Source organism: Panthera uncia (genome assembly GCF_023721935.1).
Source record: "Panthera uncia isolate 11264 chromosome A3 unlocalized genomic scaffold, Puncia_PCG_1.0 HiC_scaffold_11, whole genome shotgun sequence".
Lineage (NCBI taxonomy): Eukaryota > Metazoa > Chordata > Mammalia > Carnivora > Felidae > Panthera > Panthera uncia.
Window position 1 is genome coordinate 24,418,415 of NW_026057578.1, and position 27,910 is coordinate 24,446,324.

General features: G+C 46.9%; 1 protein-coding gene across 9 annotated transcripts in view; it reads right to left on the minus strand.

The window, feature by feature from the left end:
• Positions 1–5,746: 5,746 nt before the first annotated feature.
• The window catches only part of RALY (RALY heterogeneous nuclear ribonucleoprotein), an 87,742-nt gene continuing 65,578 nt past the window's right edge, over positions 5,747–27,910 (minus strand). For 4 of the 9 annotated variants that reach the window (XM_049649960.1, XM_049649958.1, XM_049649961.1 and 1 more), the window contains exons 3-9: positions 18,159–18,423; positions 16,679–16,751; positions 16,438–16,485; positions 14,214–14,380; positions 13,374–13,487; positions 12,982–13,166; positions 5,749–10,554 (exon numbers count right to left, since the gene is read on the minus strand). In XM_049649960.1, coding sequence (XP_049505917.1) covers positions 10,201–10,554; positions 12,982–13,166; positions 13,374–13,487; positions 14,214–14,380; positions 16,438–16,485; positions 16,679–16,751; positions 18,159–18,414 — 1,197 coding nt within the window. In that variant the 5' untranslated portion in view covers positions 18,415–18,423 and the 3' untranslated portion in view covers positions 5,749–10,200. Of the gene's footprint in view, positions 10,555–11,742; positions 11,792–12,981; positions 13,167–13,373; positions 13,488–14,213; positions 14,381–16,437; positions 16,486–16,678; positions 16,752–18,158; positions 18,424–27,910 lie in introns of all 9 variants that reach the window. The other 5 variants (XM_049649963.1, XM_049649962.1, XM_049649965.1 and 2 more) reach the window with 4 other exon arrangements.

The following is a 27,910-nucleotide window of genomic DNA, read 5'->3' on the forward strand; positions in this document are numbered from 1 at the left end:
AAAAACAGTTTATGCCTGGGCTCCGGTGAGGGCTTTATAGTCTCATCCTGTGAAACTGGAGATTGGTAGGTGCTTCAGCTGGGCAGCCATTTTTCTTCTCAACTTCTCTGGAGATAAAGCTTCACATGAGAGAGAGGGTGGCTGGAGCATGAGATCTGGGAGGACAGCCTGTTTTCAGTGTCAGGGGACGATTTCATAGATTTGAATTCTTTTCATTATGTGAGGATTATTGCTACCGCCTGACTGCCAAATCCTCCTGCTGTTACCATATGAAGGAATACAAGGTGCAAGGTACCCTCCCCCTCAGAATTCCCTTTCTTATTGACCACTAAGAAGATCTTAGAAACCTAGCCTTTATGATAACTGGCACATGGAGAAAAAACCCTAGTTGGGAATCTATTGGTGAGGAAGCAGCGTGGCATGTACTGTACAGAGAACTTGAGTCTGACCTATGACCCTAGGGAAAGCTTTTCTTTTTCCTCCCTAACTTGTGTTCTGGGTTTGAAAAAGGCCCACTACAAATGTTTTTCTATTTTGTATATTAACAGTAGCTTTTCGGTGTGACCATGAGAAACCAAGAGGTGATGCTGCCTGTGTGGTGCTTTTGGTGCCTCCAGTTCTGCCTTCTAAGCATTTGGCCGAACGGTTATTTCTCCATTCAGCACAGGGAGAAAGATCCCTTCACGTGTCTGCTGTGATCTGTCTTGCACACACTTCAGAGGATAAGGGCATATCGCTGTTCCTCACGCTCTTGTTGCCAGACTCCTAAGTGGCCCCAGGAGCAGTCACTCAGCCCTGAATGTCTTACCCATGTTGTTTTTAATCACTGTGACCTTTAAAGTACAGGCCAAGTGTTGTAAAACATCTTGGCCATGAAGTGGTGGAGGGAGGAGAGTATTTCCTCGACTTAATAGGTCCCAGGGAAACCACACACTGGCTGAGCTGCCACCACTGCCCTGATGAACTCAACTGTTTATGATGCCATCTTCCTTATTTTGTATCTATGCCCACATAGTTCCCAATGTCGGATGTTACTGCGTGAATAAAGCAAGGATGAGTGCCTCTTTTGTGCTCATCAATGAGCGCTCCATTGCTTTTGTGTGTGTATATACGTGTTTAATTCATTTATTTACTTTAGTGGGACCCCTTAAAGAAGATAAGACTTTACAATTTTACCTGTGGGACACAGTTATATTTGCGGTTTCAACCCAATTTCAACTTCATTCTCAAAACAGTCCCTGGACTAATACTAACCTTTTAAGATTGTTGAACTGAAATGGGATTAACTCTGTATTAACCCATTCAAAACTGTGGGCTGCTCTAAGTTACCCATTCACAGTAGTATCAACTTCATCTCTCTTACCTCTCACTAACCAGCTCAGCAGCAAGGAACCTTCTGTAGGGTGACAAAGCAAAAGGCAACTGAGAGTTTTTGATCAAGATCCACGTTTTGGTTGTGAGAGGGGAACCAGACCACCATCTCCAAAGTGTGTCTTGAGTGTTCCTAATTATGCAAAGGGGGGAAAAAAGGGTTCCATTGGTGGTTAAAAAAAGTTTGAGACTAGATGAACACGTTCCATGACTACCTAGGAAAAGTCTTTAGTAGTACGCTGATAGGTATTTTCATGACTACATAAACGGGCAGTTCTATCTCTAGTCTTCAGAAAAACCTTTCTGACTCCATCTTGGCTCATTCCCACCTGCCCACTGCATGTAAAATACTGTTTCTCCTCCCAGCCCACCATAACGTAGGCACCGAGAACAAGGGTTTTTGTTCACTCATGCACCCCTCCCCCAAGTACTGAGAGCAAGTAGTAGGTGTTCCAATACTTGAGTTTGCTTAAAAGCATAGAATATGCAAACTTTTATAGTCCCTTCTCTCCCCCGCCCCAACATCAGTCTAAGTGTTCTGGCAGAAAAAAACTGCTGGGCTGGACATCTGGAAAGAAATGCTGTTGTGGTATATGAGGCCCAGTCTGACCTGGTTTCCCCCACCCCGATCCTTTGTACTGGCAATTCTAAGGTTTCACATTTGAACAGAATATTAGGTTTTGCATTATGTTTAGAAGTTGGGCTTTGTAGCATGTGGTATACTTTTTTAATTGAAAAGATGGATTTATAATTAAAAACTTAATCCCCATAATCCTACCAACATAGAACCTTTTAGTACCAAGAACAGTTTTCCAAGTTAGTACAGTTTTCAAAATTTTTTAAAGCTGCAAAGAGTTTTCCATGTTCTACCATAGTTTATTAAATTAGTGCTCAGATGATGCGTGTTTGTTAATTCTTGGTAATACTAGGAGTATGAGCTCTGACCAATCTGGAGTGACAGTCCTCTGCCATTGATTATATTCTGTATTCTCATCTATAAAGTATGAAAATGCCTACCTCAAAGATGGTGAGACAGTATATGCCAAGTGCTTAACCCTGTCTGACACCTGGAACTATTTTCCTTCTGTTGAATACTTCTTAGACTGAATTTCTACAGTCAATGGGCAGACTTTAGGGTAGCCAAGTGTACAAATCCTGAGAACTGTGGGTATTGCTTCTATTTTTATGGTGACGGTGGGTTTATTGGGCTATTATAGACGCTCTCAGGATGGTTGCCTGTCTCACAGTGATCCTGATAAACCTTTGGCCACAGGTGCATCAAACTCTCCCAACACTGTGCAACAGAGGCATAGTCCTTGGAGCTTTGTCACTTTAATGGTGCTTTTGAGAAGAAAGGACCAAACTCCTACTGGGTCCCCTGTGTCTGTCATGGCTCCTGTCCTTTCAAACCTTCCCTGACAACAAAATATTACCAAAATGTTCTGAGCACTGCCCCTTGATTTAAGCTTGGCTTCTGTTTTATTAATACAACACTGGAAGACCAACTGTTGTAAAGGCTAAGTATGATGGATATTTGTTGTTGTTGTTTTTTTTTTAAAGTAGGCTCCACGCTCAACATGGGACTTAAACTCATGACCCTGAGATTTTGATTCACATGCTCTACTGACTGAGCCAGCCAGGCACCCCTCTGTTCTTTTAATTTATTAATCGAATATTCTTAAATAACTCTAAGCTATTCCTAAATATTCTTAAATAATCTGTTATGTAAGTGGCTAGCACTACCAAGTCCCAACTTTGTGCCAGTTCCTGTTCTAGTGCTTTCTTAATCAGCACAGCGACTCTTTGAGGAAGATATACTATTCTTCCCATTTTATAGATGAGGAACAGAGACTCAGAAAGGATAAGCAACTTGCCCAAGAGGTTGTAGTCCCAGGCATTCAAGCTCCAGAGCCTGTGCCCGGCCTCTGCAACACTGCCTCTCTGCAACAATGTCATATGTTCAATAGTGTTACCTGAATGCCTGCAGCAAAAGGCAGTCCCCGGCCCTCCAGGAGCTTATAGTTTCGTGACAATAATAGGTGTGCTAATAATAATAACCAGCTGTAAATATAGTCTGGTAAGAGGGGTGACAGAAGTAGGGACGGCCACAGCTAACTCAGGCCAGGAAGGTGACTAACTCAGGCCAGGAAGGCCAGATAATGAACCAGATGAAGACAGAACATCCCAGGTAAAAGCAGCTGGAGCTGTAAAGACACAGAACCCAGATAGTTCCTTCCACAGTTAGTTCTATGTGCTTGACAACAGGGGTCAGATTGGGAGATAGAAGACATTGAATTAGAAAGAAAGGAAAGGGGTCTGGAGTTTACCCACTGGGTAGTGAATAACTAAATGATGGTGCTAAAGAAGACAGACGTGGGAGGCAAGCATCAGGAAGACTAGTTCAGAGGTGACTTTTACAAAGTCCAAGTAAGAGAGAAAGAAGGGCCTAACCTAAGGCAATGGGATGGAGACAGGTTAGAGCCAAGACATACCAAGGAAAAATTAACATGACTTGATGACTAGAGAGAAAATGCTGACATGGGTAACAGGTGGACAGTGGTGCCATTCCCCAAGATGTGGACGCCTGAAGAAAAAGACTCGTAGCTGGGCAGGGCAGGCCTGGACTGTGGTGCTCTTGGGGAGCACTGAGTTAGAGATGGAGATAGGGAGGCATTACTGTGGAGTCTGAAGCCATTGGTTTGGTTAGCCAGGAAGCTGTATAGAAAAAGAGGGTAGAGAGGTATGCATAAGAAGAAGAAGGAGCAGAGTACAAAGGAGAAGGAGAAAGCCAGGAGAGCGTGCCATCACAAGAATCAGGAAAGAAATTTCAGAGTCAGGTTGTGACAGGGCATGTGGGAAAGGACTGCCCAGGTGTGCATCCTGCCTTCCCCTCTTCCCAGGGGACATGTTATTTGGCAAACTATTCAACCAAAGTTCATGATTTCCCAAACCTGTAACATGAGAGGAGTATCTCCAGCTCTAAGGGATTATTCTGAGAGTTAAATAATGTGATCCATGTTCAAGAACTAGAGCACCCCAGAAATGCAAACATATATACATATATATGTTATATCCCTTTCTAAAGTCCAATGCTGCGGGGGGGGGGGGGGCGGCAGGGGGGGATAAGCGACGTATAATTAAGAACACAAAGGTAGGGGCTCCTGGCTGGCTCAGTGACTTAATCTCAGAGCCATAGCTTCAAGACCCACGTTGGGTGTGGAGATTACTTAAAAAAAATAAATAGGGGCGCCCGGGTGGTTCAGTTAAGTGACCTTGGCTCACAGTTTGTGCATTAATCCCTGTGTTTGGCTCTGTGCTGACAGCTCAGAGCCTGGAGCCTGCGTCAGATTCTGTGTCTCCCTCTCTCTGCTCCTCCCCTGCTCATGCTCTCTCAAAAATAAACAATCAAAAAAAATTTTTTTAATAAAGTTAAAAAAAAAAAAAAAACCACAAAGGTAGATGCTGGGTTGAATTGTTTGCATATGCTCCATAGTTATTTGACTAAGCTACACATCCGATTTTAAAACTCTCTTTAAAGCCCTTATGGGCAAGAATGAATGAGACAGTCTCTGGCCTTAAGACAGCTCCCTGTGTAGTCATGGAACTGAACACTGGGGTGGGCAGGGGGTAGAGGAGAAACGGCAGGTAGGTTTTAGAGGTAAAAGGGGGCTTATTGGGGCGCCTGGGTGGCGCAGTCGGTTAAGCGTCCGGCTTCAGCCAGGTCACGATCTCGCGGTCCGTGAGTTCGAGCCCCGCGTCGGGCTCTGGGCTGATGGCTCGGAGCCTGGAGCCTGTTTCCGATTCTGTGTCTCCCTCTCTCTCTGCCCCTCCCCCGTTCATGCTCTGTCTCTCTCTGTCCCAAAAATAAATAAAAAAAAAAAAAAACGTTGAAAAAAAAAAAAGGGGGGCTTATTGTTAGAAGGTGCTAGGATGTGGACAAGAAATGGGGTCCATGTCAGAAAGTGGGACTGGGTGACCCTGTGTGTGTTCTGTGCACCTGGAAAAGCCAAACCCATGTACTTGCCCAAATAAGCCCTGGCCGCTGCACCTTTGTATGAGGAGACCCTGATCATCTTGGCTCCCTCAGGAGGTAGACTGAGGCAGGGATTCAGGGAGGGGTATGTGTGCACCAGGGGTCCACTCACCAGTCAGAGGAAGCAGGTATCGTGTCCATCCATCCATACATGCAGGAGGGCCAGCTGGGCTTGCCCCACAGGCTTAGTGACCAGATGGACACACTGCTCCTGACTGCAGTAACTCTTAGATGTAGGGGGAAAAGCCTTCTTGTTATTATCTTCCTTTGTCTCCTTTTTATAATATTCTATTTAATGTTTAACTTTACATCTAATATTTAACTAGAAATTAAATATTACATATATACTGAAATACACTTTGGGAAAGGGTGAATATAAAAATAAGAGAGAAGAAACTTATGGTCTGTTATTTTTTTAAGAGAAAAATCACCTAAATCTGGATTAGGTGATAAGTGAACTCATTAGGTATTGTCATAATAACAGTGTGCTCTTTTCCACTTTTCAGATGAGGAAGATGAGGCTCAGAGAGGTTAACTGACTTGTCTAAGGTATACAGCAAATAACCTGCACTGGAACTCAGTTACACAAAGTCTATACTCTTAGCCCAGTCCCCCTAAAGTAGAGCAAACTACTTAACCTTTTGAGCCTCAGTCTGTGTTCAGATTATCTACTGATATATAACAAATCACTCTAAAACTTAGCTTAAAATGATGATCACTGATTATTATCCTTCATGGTGCTGGACTTTGACAGGCCTCAGCTAGGCAGTTCTGTCTTGGTTTTCAGTCAGTGGCTGGGCTAGAGTCATCCTGAAGGCTTCCTCATTCATGTCTGACAGCTGATACTGGTTATCAGCTGGAACTTAGGGCTGTCATGTCAGGCTTCTCCATGTGGCCTGGGCTTCACAGCATGGTGGCTGGGTCTCAAGACACAGAAGTAGAAACTACTAGTTCTTAACACAACTGTGAGACTGGCCTAGCATCACCATCACTGTATCCTACTGATTAGAGTCCAGATAAAGGGGAGAGGACAGAAATACCAGCTGTCAATGGGGCTAAGTTTTAGAACCTCCGCATCTATAAAATCTGTAAGATGGACATAACTGCACAATGAAGACCTGTTATTTTTGTCATGCCAAACTTCCCTTCTTCTAGCAGCAGAACTCCTATTTTCCTTTTGGGGATTCTTCCCTTTCCCTGTCCACACTCATAGGCCCTGTGGCCATGCTCTGCCACCACTTAGAACCTGTCTGAGAACAATGCTAAGAGAGGAGACCAAGCTGAAGAATAAAGAAATACATTCCTGATGACAACTCTTGAAGCCCTGCATCCACTGGGTCTGCATAACTGTATCTGGAACTTCAAATTGGTGAAACAGTAAACTTCCCCCTGCTTAAGCACATTTGAGTCCAGTTTCTACAACTTGTAACAAAGTTCATATTACATCCACCTAAAAGGTGGTTATAGAGATTAAATAAATGTAAAATGTGCCTTTTACACAGCACATATTCACAAGTTTTATTTACTGTTATTATAGAATAATCTTATTATAAAGAATGTGGCCATGGCTATAGGGATTTTTATTTGCCCAAAGTTAATCAATGGTCGAACTGGAATTCAAACCCAGGAAAGCTAGATCAGAATCTTGCCCAGCTTTACACTCCGTATTTCTGTGGTCTTGTCAGATGGTCCACTGTAGAGTGTATAATGTCCTGATAGGATTAGAGATGACCTGGCCAGGCCTGGCTAATACTGAATGGACACTCACGTACTCTCATTTCAACTCCTCATCCATTAAAAAAAAGCAAAAAACAAAACAAAACAAAAAACCCAAATCATGTTACTATTTCCTAGCTATCTAAAAACTGCTCCAAATCCTCAAAAAGCATTCCAGCAGCTGCTACTAAAAACATTCTGAGTCAGCACATGAAACGAGGACTGAGAGAGATTAAAAACAAAATTGGGCCATATTTTGAGACTCCTCAAATTAAGAGTTTGGACTTAGCCATGTGACTTGCTTTGACCAAAAGAACCTCGCAAACATGCCACGGGCAAGAACTTGGAAGAGCACTTGTACACTGGAGCTTACCTGGTCTGCCTGCTAGATTCTGGGTACATGTGGCCCATTTGCCCTGCTACCCAGCCAACTCCTTAACAAGTGGGTGAGATTATCTGGGACCCACGGCCCCCCAGCCAATCTGCCAGCTCACTTCAGCCATATCATAGCCTAGATGAGATAAGGAGAACTGCCCAGCTGAGTGCAGCCCAAATTTCCAAGCCACTGAATCAGAAGGTAATAAATGTTTATTAAAGGCACTACATTTTGGGCTTGTTATACAAGTTAACTGATGATAAGAGGCCCATTTACTATCCCTGATCTAGGCCAACTCCTTGCACAGATGAGGAAACGGAAGACCTAGCAAGGAATAAGACTCGCCCTACATCACAAACTTTATTGGCAGCAGTACAGGGAGGAAAGCCAGTAAAACCACTGGTTGTGATAATTCCTTCAACAGCTGCCAGGATCACAAATGAGGCTTCAGATCTTCAAAATATCTATGGAATCATAGCCCTTTGGGTAGAATCTGGTATCCTATTTCTTCATCATCTCCTTTTGGTTTTCAGAGGTTGAACAGATAAATGAAAACCGATGAGCAACGGAATGAGAGGACTGGGCAGATGTATGCAGCAGGGTTTTGTGGATGTGAATTTCCCACTCAAATCTTCCCAGGGGCTAAGTAGTTTAGGGCCTTTTGTGGAATGCCAGGATGGGGATCTCCATCTGTCCAAGACGTCCTGGTGCTAGGGTGATTAGGCAGGGCCTCTGCGTAGGGCAGACATTTCCTGCCCTGGAAGGGATTTTCCCTGCTCTTCTGCCTAGCATACTACAGAAGCTCACAGCCCCTCCTATTCTACCTGACCCCAAACCTGAAAAGTGAGTGCCTCAGTCACTATTGAGTATGGCCGCATAGAATCCGAAAATGTTATTACAATGCAATGGGCACAGAGCACTAGGCTCTGGAGACTCAGGAACACGGTGCCAGCCCTCAGTGTTAAGTCCACTAAGGCCTCAGCCTCTACCCTCTCTCCCCCTGCTGCCCAGGGTCCCTGACAGGCACACCTATGGGGACTGTGAGCCCACTTGTGGAGCTAAAGCTCCAAAAAGGCAGAAACTTTGCTCCACATCACATTATGAGGCAATGGCTAAGCGAGGATGGGGGCATTTGGCTCAGCTGTGGGTCCAGAACTTGGGCTGCCTCAAGGGCGGGTTAATCAGCCCCCTGCACAGCTTGGGAATGCAGAGCCACACTCAGGCTTCAGACTGCTAGCCGGCCAATGACAGGCAGGAGGGGCTGCCCAGGGAGGGAGACACGAGACAACAAAAACTCCCCTGGGTGATTCCACACCCAGGGTGGCCTAGCTTGAGCACTGTCTCGAGCCCAGCCTCTAGCCTCCACCAAAACCTGGGGCCAAAGTCTGGGGAAAGTTTGATGGAGACTGCTGTAGAACAGTTGGTCTGAAATGGGATTTTCAATAAGAATTCCAGCAGGCCTGACACTCTGAGGAACATGTAAAGACGACTGGAGAGCCCAAACCCCTTTCTGATGATGGGACCGAATTCTCGGTGTTGGGAAAGTTTGTCTAGAAGAGAGAATGAACAGTAAGCTGAGAAGAAAGACTTCTCAGAGGTGCCTGACACTGGAACAGCAGCTTAATAATGAGTGGGTATCTCTCAGATGGAGAAAGGAGCAAGAGTACGTGCCAGACCAGGAGCAAAGCACGCTTCTGGGTGTCTGCCCACCAAAGCCCCACACCAGAGAGACCAGACTAACTGACCACACCTTTGTCACCAGGTTCACAGGACTGGGGAGGGTACTTATATAACCTATGAGTGAATCAAAAAGATCCGCTGTGGCAGGTGATCCTCTCCTAGGAATTTGAACGCAGGGAAATTCGTCAACTTGTGGAGTAAAATTAGGACAGAAGTGGAAATTTGAAGGAACATTGTCAGTTGTCAGAGAACAAAGCAAACATCTAGACAGGAAGCCCAGAATAGGTACAGGGAAGCCACAGGTATCCTGATGCCAACTTCCTACTGCTTGAGGTTAATGGGAGTGAGGCTCTAAGTCTTGCTGCCTATGAGAGGGAAGGACTTGTTTTGTGTGGGGCAGGTGACAAAAGACAGGAGAGGCCAAAGTATACAGGATCATGTACAGGAGTTGGGAGTTTTGTCCCATCGGTGAGCTGTCAGATAAGGGTTTTACAGGGAAGGGACACGACTCAGAAAAAGCACCATAGTGGCTAGTGGGAAATGGGGCAGGGAGAAGCCAGAGACTGGGAAGCTGGTGAGAGGACAGAGCCCAAGTGAAAAAACACAGCATCCTAAACTAGGACAGAGAAGAGAGGACGAGGCAGTTTCCAGAATCATCTTAAAGCTGGGAAAGACCAGACTAAATGAGAAGCTAAGACCTGAACCTACCACTGCCTAACCAAGTAGCTCATAACTGCTTGGCACTTCAGCCACCAAAGTATTCTCTTCGGCACTGGGACATCTGACCCTCCCCCAAGAACCCTACTAGCCATTTCTATTCCCATTTTAGCTGTGGAAACTAAGGCCTAGACAGCCCAGCAGTATGCACCCGAGACAATGCTCCCTAACCGGGAGAAGTGAAAGAGGAAAAAGAACAGGGTAAAGCAAACCAGACTAGACTCTTGGCATGAAGCAGACTAGACCAGACTCTGGCTGGGCAGGAGGACTAGGATACCTTAAGAAAATAAATACAAACCATCCCATCTCAGAGCAAGTTGGGATCCAATCTCTTTATTGTCAGGGTACCCTCCCGTGACCCTCCCCTCTCCAAACCTATAGAAAAACCCCAAGCCTGGGAGTGTCCTGGGAGGGGAGGTAGAGTGTAGGGAAACCTCTGTCCTCTGGCCTGGGTGGTGCCAACAGGGAGGGTGCGTGGGGAGGGGAGGCCGATAACTGCACCTGCAGAGGATGTGGCAGTGGCTGGGACGTGTGGGGGAGGAGGTGCCTGCTGCCAGCTCTCCTGGGACCCGCTGGGGGTGGTATCCAGGGGTGGGTGCCCAACATGAGGCCTGATACAGTGCACGCCCTTCTCCTGCCGCTGGCCGTTGCTCCTGTCAGGCTGAGAGAGAGAGAGACAAAGGAGAGACTGAGGCTGGCAGGAAGAGCCCCCTGGGACCCATGATTACTAGGGCTGGGAAGACAAAAGGGCAGAACGGTGTTTACTGTTTGCGGACAGAGATGTGCCTGTGCTCTGGCTCTCGCCTCCTAATTTTCTGGCCATACAATCTTGGGTGAGTCTCTCCCCCTTCCTGAGCCTCCATTTCCTCACCTGAGCCCTGCACCTCATCTGAGAACCGGCTTCACAAGGTAAAACTTAGCTACCTTGGTAAAACCAACCATGAAGCTCCAAGAGGATGGATTCCATATATACAATTTCCTAAACTGTCTGGGAAGCTCTTGCTGGTGGAGCACCTCACAAAATGAACGTGTCAGGTGTAAAGACACCTCTGAGGTCAAGGATTTCCTCCACCCAAGCCTGTCTTAACCTGAACACGACCCCCAAAGAAATGGGGCAGAGCAGGGGGGCAAGCACTGGCCAGAGAGTAGGCTGGGACGCCATACACCACTGGATTCAAACCTAGGCTCCACCGATTACCACCTTGGGATCTAGTGAGATATATGCTACCTCCCTGCCCCTTTCAGTGCCTCAGTTCCCATGTGTTACACTGATACAATCACAACCTTGCAGGGTTAAGTCCTAGCCCCTAAGCCTGGCACAAACATCACTTTGATGATGAACTGCTCCCTCTGCCTTACCATGCAGAGCTAGGAGGACTATGGCCACAGGAGACTCCTGACCATCTCCCACATACCAAGGACCATCAGAACCCTGTATTTTACTAAAGCTGTTCCCTCAGATACCTCTCCCTCAGTCCTGAATAGGCTCAGCTAAGTATCAACTCTTCCACCACACCCCTATGGACACCCTGCCTCTACAGCCCATCATCCTGCTCACACTGGGTGGACATGGTTTGTGTCTTCCTCCACCAGACTCTGAACTTCTGAAGGGTGGAGCTGGACAACATGCCTCAGAGTGCACTGAGGGAACCTGTGCAGGGCTGGCCTGCCTGGCCCATCCATGGCTCCTGCTCCCACAGCCTAGCAAGTTCCTGCTACAAAGGAGCATGGTCAAATGGCTGACAGGATGGAGGGGCCGTCCTTGCTGGGCATAGCAAGACCCTGCCAGGTCTGCTTCATGGCATGCCTGCCACTTCTCTTCACCCCCTGTCCACCAGGAGCCCCATACCTGCTTACTGCAAGGCCCCATCCTCCGCGTCTGTGTCCTGGCTGTGCTCCTGATAGGGAGGAGGCAACAAGAGACCATACATCACTCACTACCAACTCTGAGCCATGTCCTGGGGCCCACTGCACTTCTGGAGACCAAACTCCGAAAGAGGGATGGTTATGGGACCAGTTTCAACACAGCTGGCTTGGGATCCTGACAGGATGGTCTGAGCCCGTCCCCCAGAAGAGAGACAGGACCAGTCAAGGGCGTTCTAGGTGTGGCAGGGGAGCACATTTCTACGTAGAAAGACCTTCTTAGACTGTAGCAGGTTGAAAGCCTGGTGGACGGGTGAGCTCCCTATCCTTGGGACAGCTAAGCCTTTGTTAGGGCCTTTATGGAGACTACTATGCCTAAGAGAGTAAATGGGTCCAAAAAAGGAGAGACAAGCTAGGGACATAAGGAGGAGGATCTCTTAACTACAGTGGCCATGAGCCCATCTGTCCTCATGCCAGAATCCAGCACTGATGAAAAGGAGAAAGTTCCAGACCTGGTGAAGAAGTCAGGGCTCTAATTCTGGCTCATCCCCTATTAATTATAAGGCCCTGAGCAAGTTACTCTACTCCTCAGAGCCTCAGTTTCTTCACTGGGTAAAACGTGGGAAGAGTAGTAACTTTGCACAGTGTGACGCTGTTAAGGTTAAATAAAGTTAGAAACTACAGGGCCTGGTGCTCAGTGAGTGTCTATTAGGTAAACAAGTAGTAGGCACACAACAGTTATCATACATACTCACAGAGTCTGGTCTACCTTCCTACTTGACATAAGCTCCTTGCCAATGACTTCCTGGCCTCACTCTGAAGGGTTCCAATAACAAAGAACTCCCTCCATGCCTCTCATGAGACAATCTGTTTTATGCTTAGGCAGGAATAGCTTTTAGAAAATCCTCAGGTAAAGTGGATACCCAACCTCCCTGAGGTTTCCCCAGGCAATCCTAGTCCTGCCCCCTGAAACACTGCAGACTGTGCTCCCTGAAGCCCCTGACTCTTCCCTTGTCCAACCTGTATGGAAACCAAGTCTAGAATGGGCCCTGACTCAAGAGAGGTCTACCCTGGTCCTCAGTGGGACTTCTGACTGGCAACTGAAATAGGTATCCCCCTTCCCAGGAAGAGGAAGGAGGGAGCTCAACAGGGACACTCAGCAGCTCAGAGGGTTCCCCCTTCCCCTGCTCCCCTCCTATGCACCCCTCCCAAGCTGTGCCCTCACCAGCTCTTCCTCGCTGTGTGTCAGCAGCCCCTCCTCATCGCCGTCGTCTCGAGCCTGTGCTTCTCCCTGGGGCGTGCCTGCCTCAGAAGCCGTGTCCTCTTGGGGGGCTGGTGGCCGGCTGCTGCCACCACTACTGCCCCCACCACTGGCACTGCCACTTCCGCTGTCACCCTTCTTCTTGCCATCTTGAGGGGAAAGGGGTGGGAAGAGGGGAACAGAACTCAGCCTGGGGCAGCTGCCCAAGGCAGGATCTTAGCAGCAGCTAGGCCTCGGCATGGTGGATCCATGTGGCTTTGGAGGCCACAGCCCTTCTCTGCCCTGTGCGCTGACCTCCCCGCACTCTGCCCTGTGCCCCTGGTCCCCGAGCTGGGCAAGGACCCATGGAAGCTGACCTGGGTTGGCCTTCTGCTCCTCGGCAATCTGCTCCAAGCGGCCCAGCAGAGCATCGATGTTGGACTTGATCTGCGTCAGCTCTGTCTTGATGGTCTGCAGTTCACTGCTCTTTACTGGGAGCACAGGGAGTATACATTGTCACCCAGGGGCTGGGAGCTTGACACTAACCTAAGATCCTCCCTAGTCCCATTCTGTCAACCAGGAAGGCAGGCCAGTGGCAGGAACTGTCTTCATCCATGGTTCTTTTGCCAGCAAAAAGGCTGGAACTGCCCGTGGCTTCTCCCTGAGACTTTTGAGACCATGCCTATAGTAACCAGTCCACCCTTCTGCACCTGGATCTCTTCCCATGACCTCTCAACAATGAAAGGGACTAGAGATGGAGGAGAATGCAGATGTGGCATGCACCTGAGCAATCATGTGTTCTTCCTTATGTTAAATAGGGTGGTGCCCAGATTTCAAGGTGTATGGATGGATGTGGGTGTTTTACCATCAGATTTCCTGGGTGCCTGGCTGCAACATGTGTACACCAGAATGAATGTGCACACCAGCAGTGGGCCTGTGTAAACTTGTCCTTATTATAGGAAAGAGGACACCTTCTCCTCACTGGGCTCCATGTCACAGCACTGGACATTTCTGTGCCCAACCCAAGCCCCTCCTCCTCATAGGTCAGGCTTTTCCTCTTACAAATGCAGTAAGAATACTCACTTGGTTGTGCTAGAGCTGCAGAACTGTGGGAGATTTGTTCCTTCATCTATTTTCCAATGTAAAAATATATGATTCTATTATTTTGCTAATGAGGAAAAACAAAAAAGATCTAGGAAGAAGATACAGTCACTCACACTTGATCTTGGCTGAGCTGGTGGTAATGGCTGTGGAGCGGGCAAAGAGCTTGACAGGTATGGTGGTTTTGACACGCCGGACCAAGGGGACTGTGACCCGGGGTCGCTTCACAGGGACTGCCCTGGGCACTGGCACAGGTGACAGGCGGCCCCGATAGTCGAAGAGCCTGTAGGGGCAAATGGGCCAGAGGCTGCAGCATGGCCTGTGGCCACCAGAAGGCACTGCGACTCTAGACAAGCATGTGCTGGTGAAGGGCTGGGCAGCCTGTACTACACACCTCCGCCTGCTCCCAACAAGCCCTGGGAGTGAAGAGGATGGGCTTCTGGCACCTTAAAAGCTGCCGGGACTCTCATTTCATCCACCTTTCCTACCAGTCAGGTCAGATGAGGGCAGGTGAGGTGGCAGGTGGTAATGGTTTCAACCCTGGTTCAAGGAAGGAGCAAACAGAGACCAGCCCCAGAAAAGAGCCTTCCCCAGGTCCCCCTAACACCCAGGCCTGCCGGCTTCTGCTTCTGCTCAGTCAACTGCCACCCCAACCTCTGGTCAGAGTTTGCAAATGTCCCTAAAGCAAGGCAAAATTCCAGCTGGGAACAAAAAGATGTAGGAATAGGGAGTCCCTAAGCCTGCCTGAGCTTCAGTTTTCCCGAAATCTGCTTAATGAGGATGACTACCTCAAATTCTGTGCCAGGCCCCCACCCTACCCCACCCCAAGGCTATTGTGAGAGCAGGGCATGAGAAAACTTGGTTAAAAGCACACATGTTAAAAGGTGTGATAGGTGAAGGCCAGGGTACTGAGACTCTCAAACCAGGAGACTATGACCTCAGAGGCATGAGGCTGGAGTCCCAAACACCTGTCCTCATTCTGGGCCCTCTTAATCACACCATCCCTCTTACTCCAGAGATGGAGGGGAGGAGATCCATTAGAATATCAAGGTTGGACAACCAATCAGATCCCTGGGCTCCCAGACTATGCTGTCCCCAGTGTCATCACCCAGCCCTCTCCGAGAGAGTTTCTCTTCCTGCTCATCAGTCAGAAGTTCAATAGGCTGAGTAGGGGTATCTCCCACCACATCTGCTACTATTACCTTTCTTCAGGGAAACACAGCCCTGGGGGTACACTATGGAATCACTTTGGTGACAGCCAGGAAACATGCCATCACTAGACAATGCAATGCCCCATGGCTTGGCATTCCTTTGTTCAGGGAGCCCCTGCCCTGGGGTGGGGATGGCTGGAGATGGAGAGTCTCTGGGAATGGATCCAGTCCCAGACCCTGCATTTCTGCCCCTAAGGGGAGGGGGCGGCTCTGGCCTTGGTCAGAATCACTAACCACAGACTCCCAGAGCTGGAAGAGCCCTGAGGGATTACTTAGTGTTAAGCCCATTTTACAGACTGGGAGGGGATTTGCCCAAAGTCACACAATCCATTCAGTGGCAGAGCTGAGATTAGCACCCAGTCTTCTGACTGACTCTCAGGCTAGGGCACATTCCACTACACCGCACTGTCTCCTGAAACCATTCAGAAGTGAGAAAACCAAGGCTCAGAGAGGTTCTGTTCTTCCTGGACAGACTGAGGCAGGCAGGATGGGAAGGACAAAGGAAGGGAGAATTTTGGAACAGCCCCCATCATGATTTCCATTTGGGAATATGGCTAGTGCCATAGAATGGAGCCCACAGCTCAAGGCTGGGGTATGGGAAGGCTTGAGGGTGAAGGGATGGACCACATAGCCTACCAGGAACTAATTCAGACCTCCAAAGGACTGCTGGCCTCCTGGCTATAAATGAAAGGCCAAGAGGTATTCATTGAGCTTTTGAGGCTCCTTCCAACTGGCTGAGCACCTCAAATAGGTAAGGAGACTAAACAGCAGGAACATGAGGGCTCAAACTCCCTGCACCTACTCTAGTAACCTTTTCTATAATCCAATTTGCTACGGTTATATGTCCCTTGCTGTCTAGCCCCACTGAGTCCCAACCCAGGATTAGGAGGAGGAAGGGCAGTCAGAATGGGAGACAGTGTGGGGTGGGGAACTTCTGACCTGGGCACCTGCAGAACTAGACCCTAGTTCCAACTCTGCCACCAACTTGTGGAACAGCCTTGGGCAGATGCCCGTCCACACCTCTAGGCTCCAGTTTCCACATGGAGGACTGAGTGGGCTACACCAGTAATCTCTCAGGACCCTTCCAGCTTGGCTTTTTCATGCCTGGGCACGCCCCTTCCCTGCTCACCTGTCGTAGAAGTCGTCCCGGTAGTAATCATAGTCAAAGCTGTAGCCACTGGGGAAACAAAGGGGAGAGGGCCAGGGCTTAGGGACAGCCACTCAGCCCACTCTCCGCAGGCCCTCATCTCCAAACACCTCCCCAAATTCTAGGCTCGGCACACTGTCACCAACCAATGTTCACTCCCTCTGTGGAAAGAGGGACCAATCCCACCCGGATGGAGAGAGACAGAAGAGACAGAGCGCCCCACCTGTATATGGCGGATGCTGCTCTCTTTAGTCCCTTGGGTCTGTTGGGCTTGGGCTCTCCAGCCATGTTGATATCTGTGTGGAGAAAGGAGGCACAGTCAGATGCTGGCAGGGTACCAGGGAACCCAAACACTTACACCTTCCTGCACACTAGCAGCAATTTCTATGTGTGAGGGACAATGGACTCTCCTAACTAATACAACCAACAGAGGTCTTCACACATTAGACTCCTACCCACACATCACAGAGATATGCCTATTTACAAATTCGTATACATTCAGATGCACGCACGCTCACACACATATCACTCACACACACATGCTGTGGACATCACACATATAAGCATTCTCAAGCACACTGATGTAAATAAGTACTTCAGATACATATCTTCACATACGTGTTCACATATCCAGGTAATCAAGTCACACACAAAAATAACATATAGACTCTCAAGTACACTGAGACTTGGCTCCGATGTCATATACATAACTGCCTATCTACAAATGAGCCACATTCAAGCAAATATCCTACCAAACATCTTTCTACCTGGAATGATGCTTAGCCTATGACAGGATCTCAATATCTGACAAATAAATATGCATATCTTCTTACACACACTTAGTATATTCTGACACATACACTTTACATATATACATTCTAAAGATGTGTTCACATATTCTCCACATGTTTAGTTACATCCACATATCACACATTCAGGAATACATCTATCAATATCCCTTTTTGAACATACATATACACAGAAGTAGGTGCACTGTACACACTCCACGGTAGACTACCACATGGCCACATCATATATACATAGCACCAAGGCCAAAGGCACCTACTTCACCTTGTGCTCCTAGCCCCTCCTCCCGGCTCTCATAAAGAGTTCCAACCTGGGGACACCTGGGTGGCTCAGTCGGGTTAAGCATCTGACTCTTGATTTTGACTCAGGTCATGAGCTCATGGTTCGTGAGTTCAAGCCCCGTGTCGGACTCTGCACTGACAGCATGGAGCCTACTTGGGATTCTCTCTCTCCATCTCTCTCTACCCCTCTAGAGAGCTCACTTGCTCTCTCAAAATAAATAAATAAACTTAAAAAAAAAAAAAAAAAAAGAGTTCTAACCTAAGACATCTGTAGCATAATGTTACAGGCTATGCTAGTCCACTCTGTTCCGTTTCCCTTAGGAATCTGCATTTTAACCAGAATCATAAAGCTTGTCATTAAGAGTCACTATGAAAGCAAAGACAAGACAGAACCATTTTTGAGAAGCTTCTAAAACTCAACTCTGCATATTTTATAAATACTTAATTTATAACTTAAATATAATTTACAACTATTTAGTTATAACATTTCAGATAGGGGTAGGGTAGCAAGTAGTAGAGTAAGGGAAAAAGAAAGGTCTAAGAGGGGAGCTGGAAAGTGAAGGCCAGCACCTGCTCAGGAGAATACCAGGAGCAGGGCCAAAGAGAGACGCTTACCCAGGGTCTGCCCGGCCAGCACCCGCCCATTCTCTCCCAGCACAGCTGCCCGGGCATGACGCTCGTTGGCATACTGGACAAAGGCATAACCTTTGTGCACAGAACAGCCGGCTACACGGCCATACTTGGAGAAGATGGTCTCTACATCTGACTTCTTCACCACAGCTGTGTTGAGGTTTCCGATGAAGACTCGAGAATTGATAGACTTGGGGTCATTCTTGTTGGTTACATTGCTTGTCTGGATCTTCAAGGACATGGTGGCCACCTAAAGAGAGAGAGAGAGAGAGCCACTGTGAGACTGGGTCTCCCAGTTGGGCTCAAGGGCTACCCATGGCCCAAATCCTAGCTAAACTGGATTGCTCTGTGCCCTGCTACATACACACAACCATACAGCATTCAGCCTCCCCTTTAAACATCTCACTGGGATGCTGACCTCGTGGCCAGGTGTTTTGTATATGTTCTCTCATTTGGTACTGACATGATATGCAGAACCAAGACATTTCACAAGGGAGAAAATGCACAGTCAGAGGTCACAATGCTAGTGAGCAGCAGGGCTGGGATTTGAACCCTGGTCTGCTGGACTCTAATTCTTTTAAACTCATTCTTTAATGCTTATCTCAAATGTTACACCATGCAGGATCTAAATTTGAAGACCTTCCATAGTTTTTCTTCTGTTCCTTCAATGTATAACCATGGTGAGGAAGTCATATGGTAACTGCGGATAATACCTGCTCTAGAACAACACCACATTATGAAAATTGCTGTTTGATGCAGACACTGACCTAGTTGTGGCTGTCTTTATTGGTACCAACCATTTTTAAAAAGGTGAGTGAAATAAGCCTCACTGAGCACTCATGGCAGGCTAAGGGTGGCAGGCAAGATTGAGTAATCACAAGACTCCATTAAATATTATTACTATTACTCATATTTTACCAGAAATAGACTCTAATAAGTTCTTTGACTTGTCAGAAACAGGCCAGTTGGTCCCCACAGCCCATTTTTTTCATCTCTATCACTCTCCTTCCCAGAGCTAAAGCCAATTTAAATATTATAGTTAAGTCAGCATATTATCTATTTTTATACTAACTCATTCAAATTTTGTTGTTTGCTTAGAGATAATATTGTACCTACACTTCACTCTCTACACCCTGGCAATGTCTTTTACCCCAAGGGGCCATACATATCTCTCCTATCCCCAACCCTGGACATGCTATAACAGAGCACAGGCTCCAGAGGAAAAGGAAAAGGAGGCTTGATGTCAGTAGGAAAAGTCTAACAGTAAGTACTGGCATTTCTACTTACTGGCCCAGACTTCCCTGCTCACTGGCATGGGTTTGTACAAATCCCTTTGGAACCTTCCTATCTCAATACCTCATTGTAGAGCTATCACAGAAGGTGCTGAAGACCCTAAGCAGTATGTAAAAAAACAAAAACAAAAAACCTCTCATCAACCTAGGCTAACTGTAAACACCTGCTTACAAACCTAATATTTTGGGGGCAAAGGGAGCTTCTTTTCAGGGAATTAGAGCAGAGCTAAGTATAGGCAGAGAAAGCGGTATCTTTTGTTCCACTATGGTAAGAGACCCTTTTCTCTTCAATCCTCCCAGTCTGGAAGCTGGCATGTTCTGACCAGCAGATGGCACTCACTGCAAGGAAACCATAGGCTGGACCTGAGAATAAGTAATTCTGAGGAAATTCTAGGGCAGGCTTGCAGTAGCTTGATGGATATACTGAAGTCAAGTGTGTACCATCCTAGGTAAAGGACAGGGGCTAAGAGGGCACTGCTACTGATGAAGGAGGTGGTGCCAGCTTTGGAAAGGGCCTGGAAAGGATTCTTTGGTGCTCAGTTTACTTTTACGTCCAGTCATCATTTATTAAGCAGTGAGGAACATAAAAGATATTATCCATGAAAACACTTAACATAACGTCCATGTGCAGCAGAAAATGCTCCATGTATGTGGGTTCCCTTGCCCACCCCCCCCCCCCAGTCCTCTGTGATAATCCCTCGCCTAGCTGGATGACAAGCCATTCAAAAGTTAATTCTTCATCCATCCGTGGATATATATAAGAAGTTTGTGGGGCTCTTCCACAGGCATCAGATAACTCTCCTGGTTGGTTCAGCTCAGAGAAATGAAGTTTGGGCTCAGGGAGAAGCCACCTGCTGTGGCTGAAGGGAACCAACCACTGACGTGGGTTGTAGACCAAGATGGAAAGAGAAGGGGGGCGATGGTTCAGACCTGTTGATGTCTACTACCTCTGCCACTGACCTGGCAGGGGCATGACAGGTGCTGGGCTCCCTCCTACCTCTGGCAGGAGCCTCTAATACCAACCACTGACCAGGAAGCATTTGCTGAGCTACTATGTGTAGTTCTACAGCAGGATCAGCATTCACTCCTTGGCTGGTGAGAAGTTCTTCAGGTTTGGCAGTACTCAATCTTTTCTCTCATCACTTGGGGTTTGGGACAATGTACATAAAAGGACTTTACAAACAGTGAAACTCTTTATAGGATCTATTAATTACACTCTGACTAGTTGAACTCCTCTGTTCTGACAACACTGCCCAACACTGGTAAGGCCCATTCTAGATGAAGATGAAGGTCAGACTGGAGCACATTCTGAATAATGCCAAGAAAAGGCTGACAAAAGCCATGTCACACAAAAGTTAGTATAAAAGGGGGACATGTATGCATGTATAAAAGCATAAAATCCATGTCACACAAAGGGGGACACGTATGCGTGTGGCCAAGCTGGGTGAGGAATCTTCAGGGCCATGAAGAAATGTCCATCTGAAGCATGCTCCAGGCACCAACCCCTATACTCCACCCACTCCCCCACCCCATCTAATCAGCCCTCAATCTGCTTTCAAGGCCTGTACACTCTTCCAAGGGAAGGCTGTGCTGCTACTGTGCATACTCTCTAAGCCCAAAGGAATAGCTATCTACAGGAATATGGAAAAGCTTCAGTGTCTAAACACGTTTATGAGGCTCCTCAAAGTGAGGGATCAAGTTGCGCTTAGGAAATGAAAAGGTGCCCAGACTAGTTCTTCCAGAACTGCTAGGTTCAGGTACAGAATCCCAAAGAGTCAAGAATTCTAAATTCAGACATAGTCTTCCAGGTTGTTACGAACCTCACAATTTGTTAGCTTCCCTTATAACCTCCAAACAAATATTTAGAATATGGCATGTAAGTCTCCACCTGTACTCTTGTCCTGTCCTGCAAATGGTAGAGGCAGGCCTGACGAAGGCTTGGGCACAGTAAGTGCCCAATAAGAATTACGGAGGAAGCAATAAGAATAATGTCCCAGGAGGTGCTGAGAAGGGCTAGCTGTAGCCCTAAGTATGTATGGCCAGGGCTGGCGGGGGGGGGAGGAGGGTCCCCCAGATATCTCATTAAAATACTAGAGTCTCTGACCCAAACACTCTCCTACCCCCTGCAGAACAACCATCCCCAATTTAATACTCCCCCCACAATTCTTTCTTGGTTCTTCCAGGCTTCCCCCTAGCTTAGAGTATGAGCCTTAGTAAATATTGACATCTTATTCAGCAGAAGCTGCTTGGTTTGATAAGCTATTTCCCCAAGCCAAGCTCTGCCTCACAGATTAGCTGTGTAATTGAGAGCAAGGTGTCTGCAGCCCCCCCCCAGAGGCCCCATGTTTAGCAATGAGCCAAGGAAAGTTGGGTAGAAGGACGAGCCAAGGAGAGTTGGGTAGAAAGATGATTCTTGGTGGTGGTGGGAAGAGGAAGTAGGGACCAGACTTCTTCACAGAAACTTCTGCAATGTCAGATTAGCAGGGGCTTCAGTGAACATGGGGTTTATATACTCTCACCCTGAGGAACAGAGGGGAATGGACTTGGCCACAATGCCCCAGCCCATGAGTGGCAGGGCTGAGAACCCCATTAGTCCTCCAAGTTCTTAAATTCCATCTTTCCTTTGGGCTGGCGAAAGACTGCCCCTCAGGACAGTGAGGGGCTGGGAGGGGGCAGATATGCTATTAGAGGAAAACTGGTGACTGGCTCCCAAGTGTCTTGACCTTTACCTGCTGGTGAAACAACTGCTGCATAAAAGCCAGGCCCTTAAGCTAATTAAAACCCACCAGAGACACAGGCTTTGAAATGCAATTTACAGCTCAAAGGGATGGGCTCACTTCTCCAAGCTAGTAAGAACAGAGGAAATTTAGCAAAAACAAATTGTTTTTCCCAGTTGAAACATTTCAGATGGAAGCTATGTTTTAGAAGCCAAGAGCCCAAGCTTGAACATGTGGTCAAGGTGACAGGGCTTTGTAAAGGTAGAAATACCCTAAAACGTATGACGACCCCTGAACTCTGGGTAAATGAGACCCCCAGAGAACCATCAAGGTAAAAAGAGCTTCTGACTCTATATGTGCCACTTTATTTAATCCTCACAACAGCTCTGTGAGGTGTTTTAAATAGGGGAATGAAGACTCAGGCCAGGTTATTGGTTAATAGAGCAAAGTTGGAACTGGAACCCAGGTCTGTTTGACTCCAAAAGCCTATTCAAAGAGAGGTCTTGGATACTGATTGCCAAGGTAAGGACTTTAAAGGACTTTAATGAACAAAACCAGTTTATGTCCTTGATCCTGATGTTGTTAGTTCCATTTTACAAATGAAAAGCTGAGGCTCAGCAAAAGTGACTTACTTAAGGTCATCCAGCTAGTAAAGGGAACAGCTAGGGGACTGGAATCCAGGCTGCTACACACCACTGTTTCAGCAACTGTCCCAAGGCTCTGACTCTGCCATGTCAGCCCTCATAATCCTGGCTATCAGGATCAAATTTAGTCTTCAGCCTAACCTCTGAGGCACTTAGCCATCAGAATGCCCACTGCCTCAATTCTGTAAATCCTACCTGGCACTGGATCTCTTCTTCAAGCACTAATTTCAAAAGAGGAGCTGCTGGTCTTGGTCCTGATGCCTCCCAGTGCCATTTACAGCCTCTGTCTAGGCCAGCCCTGCTTGACACTTCTGGTCTCATTCTCCAAAGTGCAGATGAGGGTCACGCCAGCCTGTGGCCAGACCTCTGCCCTTAGATAACATTAGGGATATGAGAATGATTTTGAAGGAAAATAGCTATCAGTGATGGTGAGGTTATTTCTGGAGAAAGCCAAGCAATTAGACTGATCAGTGCCCAGGGCCTCCTTGGTCCAGAGGCTCCTGGTTAACAGGCGGCCAAGGATGACAGAACATCTATTAATCTCATTCAACTCACCAGGCCCCAGCTCATTAGCATTGCCCAAAATGGTAATTACTGGTCAGAGAGGACTAACTTCCCAAGGAATGCTCTTTAGTTCCTGACAATTCCCACTCCCATGAGAAACTCCAGCTCCCAGGATGTGAATACTGAGGGCTCCTAGAATGGGTGAGAGTATAAGGAGTACTCTCCTTGTTCAGGAGGCCTGGCCCTGGGCTTTGTTGTTCTTAGTCATATGACCTGCAACAAGTCATATAATTTCTTTGAGCCTTATCATCCTTATTCCGAAAACAAATAATCTTTGTCCTGATTACCTTTAAAAACTGATATAAAATCAAATAGGCTAATCAGTATGAAAGTGCTCTGTTGCATCTGTACCATACTATATAAAAGGATAGAGGATTACAGCTATTATTACCCAACTCCTATCCCCTTCACCCATTCAACAAACATTTCTTAAGCATTCCCCTCTGTGCAGGCACTATGGAGATGCTGGGGAAGAATGCTCAAGGGCACTATCTTCTACTAGCTTTTCAACAAAGCCCTCTCTCCAGGAACCTGTTTCTTAACTGTTTCCTAATAACAAAGGAAAGAATGCACCTGAAAGAGCAGAAATGGCACAGGCCCTGGAGTCAGACAGGAATGAGTTCCAATTCCAGCCCTACAATTTATGAGATGTAAACTTGGACATGTCCCTTAAACTCGATAAACCTCAGATTCCTCAAATGCAAAATGGGAATTATACCAACCTCCAGGATTGTTAGGATCAGAGATAACATGTACAAAGTGCCTGATATAATGGTTAAGACCAGTAGGTATTTACATAAGAAACTCAAATGCTCTAGGCCCCATGAAAACAGATGAATCTAGCCCAGCAGTCTAGATCATCCACATTCCAGCCCTATGTTCTTTCCATCTGTCATCTCCCAGTGCTCCATACTCTGCCTGAGTGAGTGAGTCAGGGGTAGAGGGCCTACGCATACTCTCTCCCTTGTCCCAGTGTCTGGAACCAAACCTAGAAATTTCATAAAGCTGCTTCCACCCATGCCTATCAAATCACTACTATAAGGGGCTGGGAGAGGAAAGAACGCTAGCTGGGAGGGGTTTGGGGTTTAGGCCTTGCTGAGCCAGTGACTCACTCCTCAGCTATACCATTAGGTCTCTATTCCTAAACTACAACATTGGTAACAGCATCAAACAGGCCCTGAGGGGAGACCCCAAAGCAGACAGAAGCAGGGCTGGGGCCTCAGTCACCTTTCCCCACAGTGTTGTCTGGGTATCTTGTACCCTAACTCTACCCATGATTGTGGCCTTAGGCTGAGGCTTAGCATCTGTGACAAGCAGTCCTTATAGCTATAGGGAAGAAAGGCAGCAAGGAGTGGGTAGGTAGGACCCTGGCCCTATAATCCCCAATACTAAGTTACAGTTAGGAATCTAAAAATAATTGTCAACCTCTTCATTTTTGCCAAAGAAGTCCTCCAAACACTTACCTATGCATTCAGTCATAATTATAGCTATCCAAATAGTCACGACTCATTCATAAGTGAATAAGGCCAACTCATTCATCCAGGAATTGGTCTGGTACCTGATCTCAAGAACTCCCAGTCCATCAGGGTACATGCACCATGACCATCAAGCACATGTGCCCTGGGCTGGAGTTCACTGCCCCAGAAGCTGCCCAAACAAAGCAGTCTGGGAATCAGAGAATGGGAAGGAGCATCATAGAAGTCTCCACGACAAGAGAGTATGTTTAAGGCTAATTTCAACTGGGTGGTGACATGAGGAGAGGCTCTGCTTGGCAGGAAAAACTGCAATAACAATGTACAAAACATGCCGCTTTTTCCTCTTTGCTCCCCCTTCAAGTATATGCAAGGCAGGGCTGGAAATAAATGTTTGAAATAGAATTTCCTCAGTGCTGCCTCTTCCTCCCTTGATAGCTGCATACAAATTCTTGTCTTGGGGAAGAACAAAAAGGAAACACACAATTTAATATGCAGCAGCTTTATACCAGGCATTGTGCTGAAAATTTTACAGGCATAATCTCTCATAATCCTGACCACAACCCAGTGAGATTAAGTATCATCTCCACTCTTCAGATGAAGAAACTAAGGTTCAGAGAACTTAAATAATTTGTCCACAGTCACACTTAAGTGGCATGATTAGGATAAAAAGACCCTAATCTTAATCTGGTTCTGAAGTCTGTGCTCTTCCTAATCCACTAGACTGCTCCCACTGACTTCCCCTGTTCCCATAGAAGACTGATTCTGGCTTTGCTGCTGATGTGCCACATGATGTTGGGTTTTGGAGCATGTGACCATAAAGGACCCCTTTAGGGCTAACCATGATAATCATTACCAACACTTCCTGAGCACTTACTACTGCACTCAGTCTTCTGCTTCAGGGTAGGTGATGGTATACACATTGTACTCATTTCACAGATAAGGAGACTAAGGGTTGGAACTTAGTCTTACACTAGCCAGGAAATGGCAGAGCTGCAATCCATCAGTCTGAGACTAGAGCTGTGGTGCTCTTAACCTTGGCCCAAAATGGCTTCATGCTAGGTGTGCCCTGTACCAGCCAGGAGGTCAGCTTCTAACACTCTCTGGCCCTCTGGGCATAAATGCATGGGGTCTTGCTGAGGGCATACTCTCAAGTCCAAGAACCAATAAGCACCTGCTGTAAGCTGGGGCATGTTCCCCCTCCCCTTTCTACACCTTAAGGGGCTGGCTCCTCACAGTGATAATGTGGCAAGATTAGTCACTGCTTGCTGTTGGTTGATTAGAGCTATTCTTTTCTGTAAATGAAGTTTAAAAGTCATCAAAGGGTCTGTCAGCTGTGACTTATGAGCCTCTTTCCCGCAGGGAAGTCAGGCAGTGACAAATGCTCCTCTCGTCTGCCATCCATTAAAAGTCGGAAGGTGCCATGTTCCAATTACTGGAGACCCCGATGGAGCTCATGGAAAACCCTGTTCCAGGCTGTGGCCATTATTCAGGTCTGGCAGGGCTGCCAGCAGGGTTACCCTAGGCCCAGGCCCCACTGGGTAAGAATGGAGTAAGAGCATGTTTCTGACTTTGTGAGCCAGCTCTTACTATCCTTTGTGTTATCCCTGGTGGGTTTATCCTAGACACACTTCACAAATGAGTCAAAACATGGACACCACGTGGGCTGTCTCAAAGTACTAGGATCAAGACTGCCTAGACAAACAGACATGAAGAAATAGAGGTATGCTACCAGGTGGAGAAGGTAGGGAATAGGATGCTCAGAAAGGAGAGACGATAAGGTACCTAAGATGTTCAGACTGAGAGGATCCTTACAGATCATCTAGTGTCATCACTGCCTCAGTACTCAATACTCATTACATGCCAAGTCCTGTCCAGCTAAATGCTGAGGAACCAGATGAATAAAACATAGTCCCTGCTACTGAAAGTAGATGAGATACTTAAGGTCTAAAGAAGTGACTTGCCCAAGCTCACAAAAATAAGTTAGGGTCAGTGGTGGAATGAGGAAGCACGTCTCCAAACCTCCTGTGAGGTAGAAAAAGTAGAGTGACAGGGAGCCCTCTCCTCTATGTCAGGCTCCTCATCCAGAACATGCCATAATGGTTACAGTGCCAGCTTTTGGGGCTCCTGGCTGTCTCAGTCTCAGGAGCATGCAACAGGTAAGTATTATCAATCTCATTTTACAGACAAAACGGTACTTCTCAAAACTGTGATGAAGAACTACTTTTTTTCTTTTTCTTTTTAAACTTCCAATCCATTGCAGACAAATACATTTGTCAAATGCAATAAAAAAGTCAAATTACTAGTTTCTGGGCACTTACTCTTCATTTCTAGACTTTTCACAACCCCGCAAGAGTTGTGGACCGGCATCCACTCAGCACGCTACCCTGGAAGCAACTCTCACCTGTCTTTGTCAACCTCCATGGAAACCAAAGCAAAGAAAGAAGAGTTTATTTTATTTCTTTCAAGTCCTTTAGCCCAATTCTTTTAGACTTCACTATTAGACCAATTTACAAAAACTATCCTAACCTTTTTGCTTCCATCAAGAAAGAGAACAGGGTAAGCAGGCCAAGGGTAAGTTTAAGAACTTGCTACCAAATACTTCAGGTAATTTATCTTGGTCATCTACTCTAGCTCATAGTATATCCTTCAAGGGAAGATGATCTAGGCTGTCTGGGACTTAAACAGCCTTCCTGAGGCCTGGGGATGTGAGAGGATGGTATATTCCTGAAGAGGCTGGTACTTCTGGACCTTCTCTCCCTCGACACTAGACTACATTAAGAAACTAGGCAGGAAAAGGGGGCATGTGTAACTTCCATAGTCTTGTATCATGGCTGCTTACACAGTAGTCTTCCCTCTCCTAGGAGTTTCTTAAAAGTAAGATTGACAGATTCATTCCCGAATGCCACAATATACCGAAGAGTATGACTGGCTAAAGCAGATGAGCAACCAAGACACAATAGTGTACCGTGAATCTTCCAGGTGCATGGCCAATTTATCATCACTGTACAAAAGTTTGTTCTAACTGAGCATATGTGGTTAGCCTAT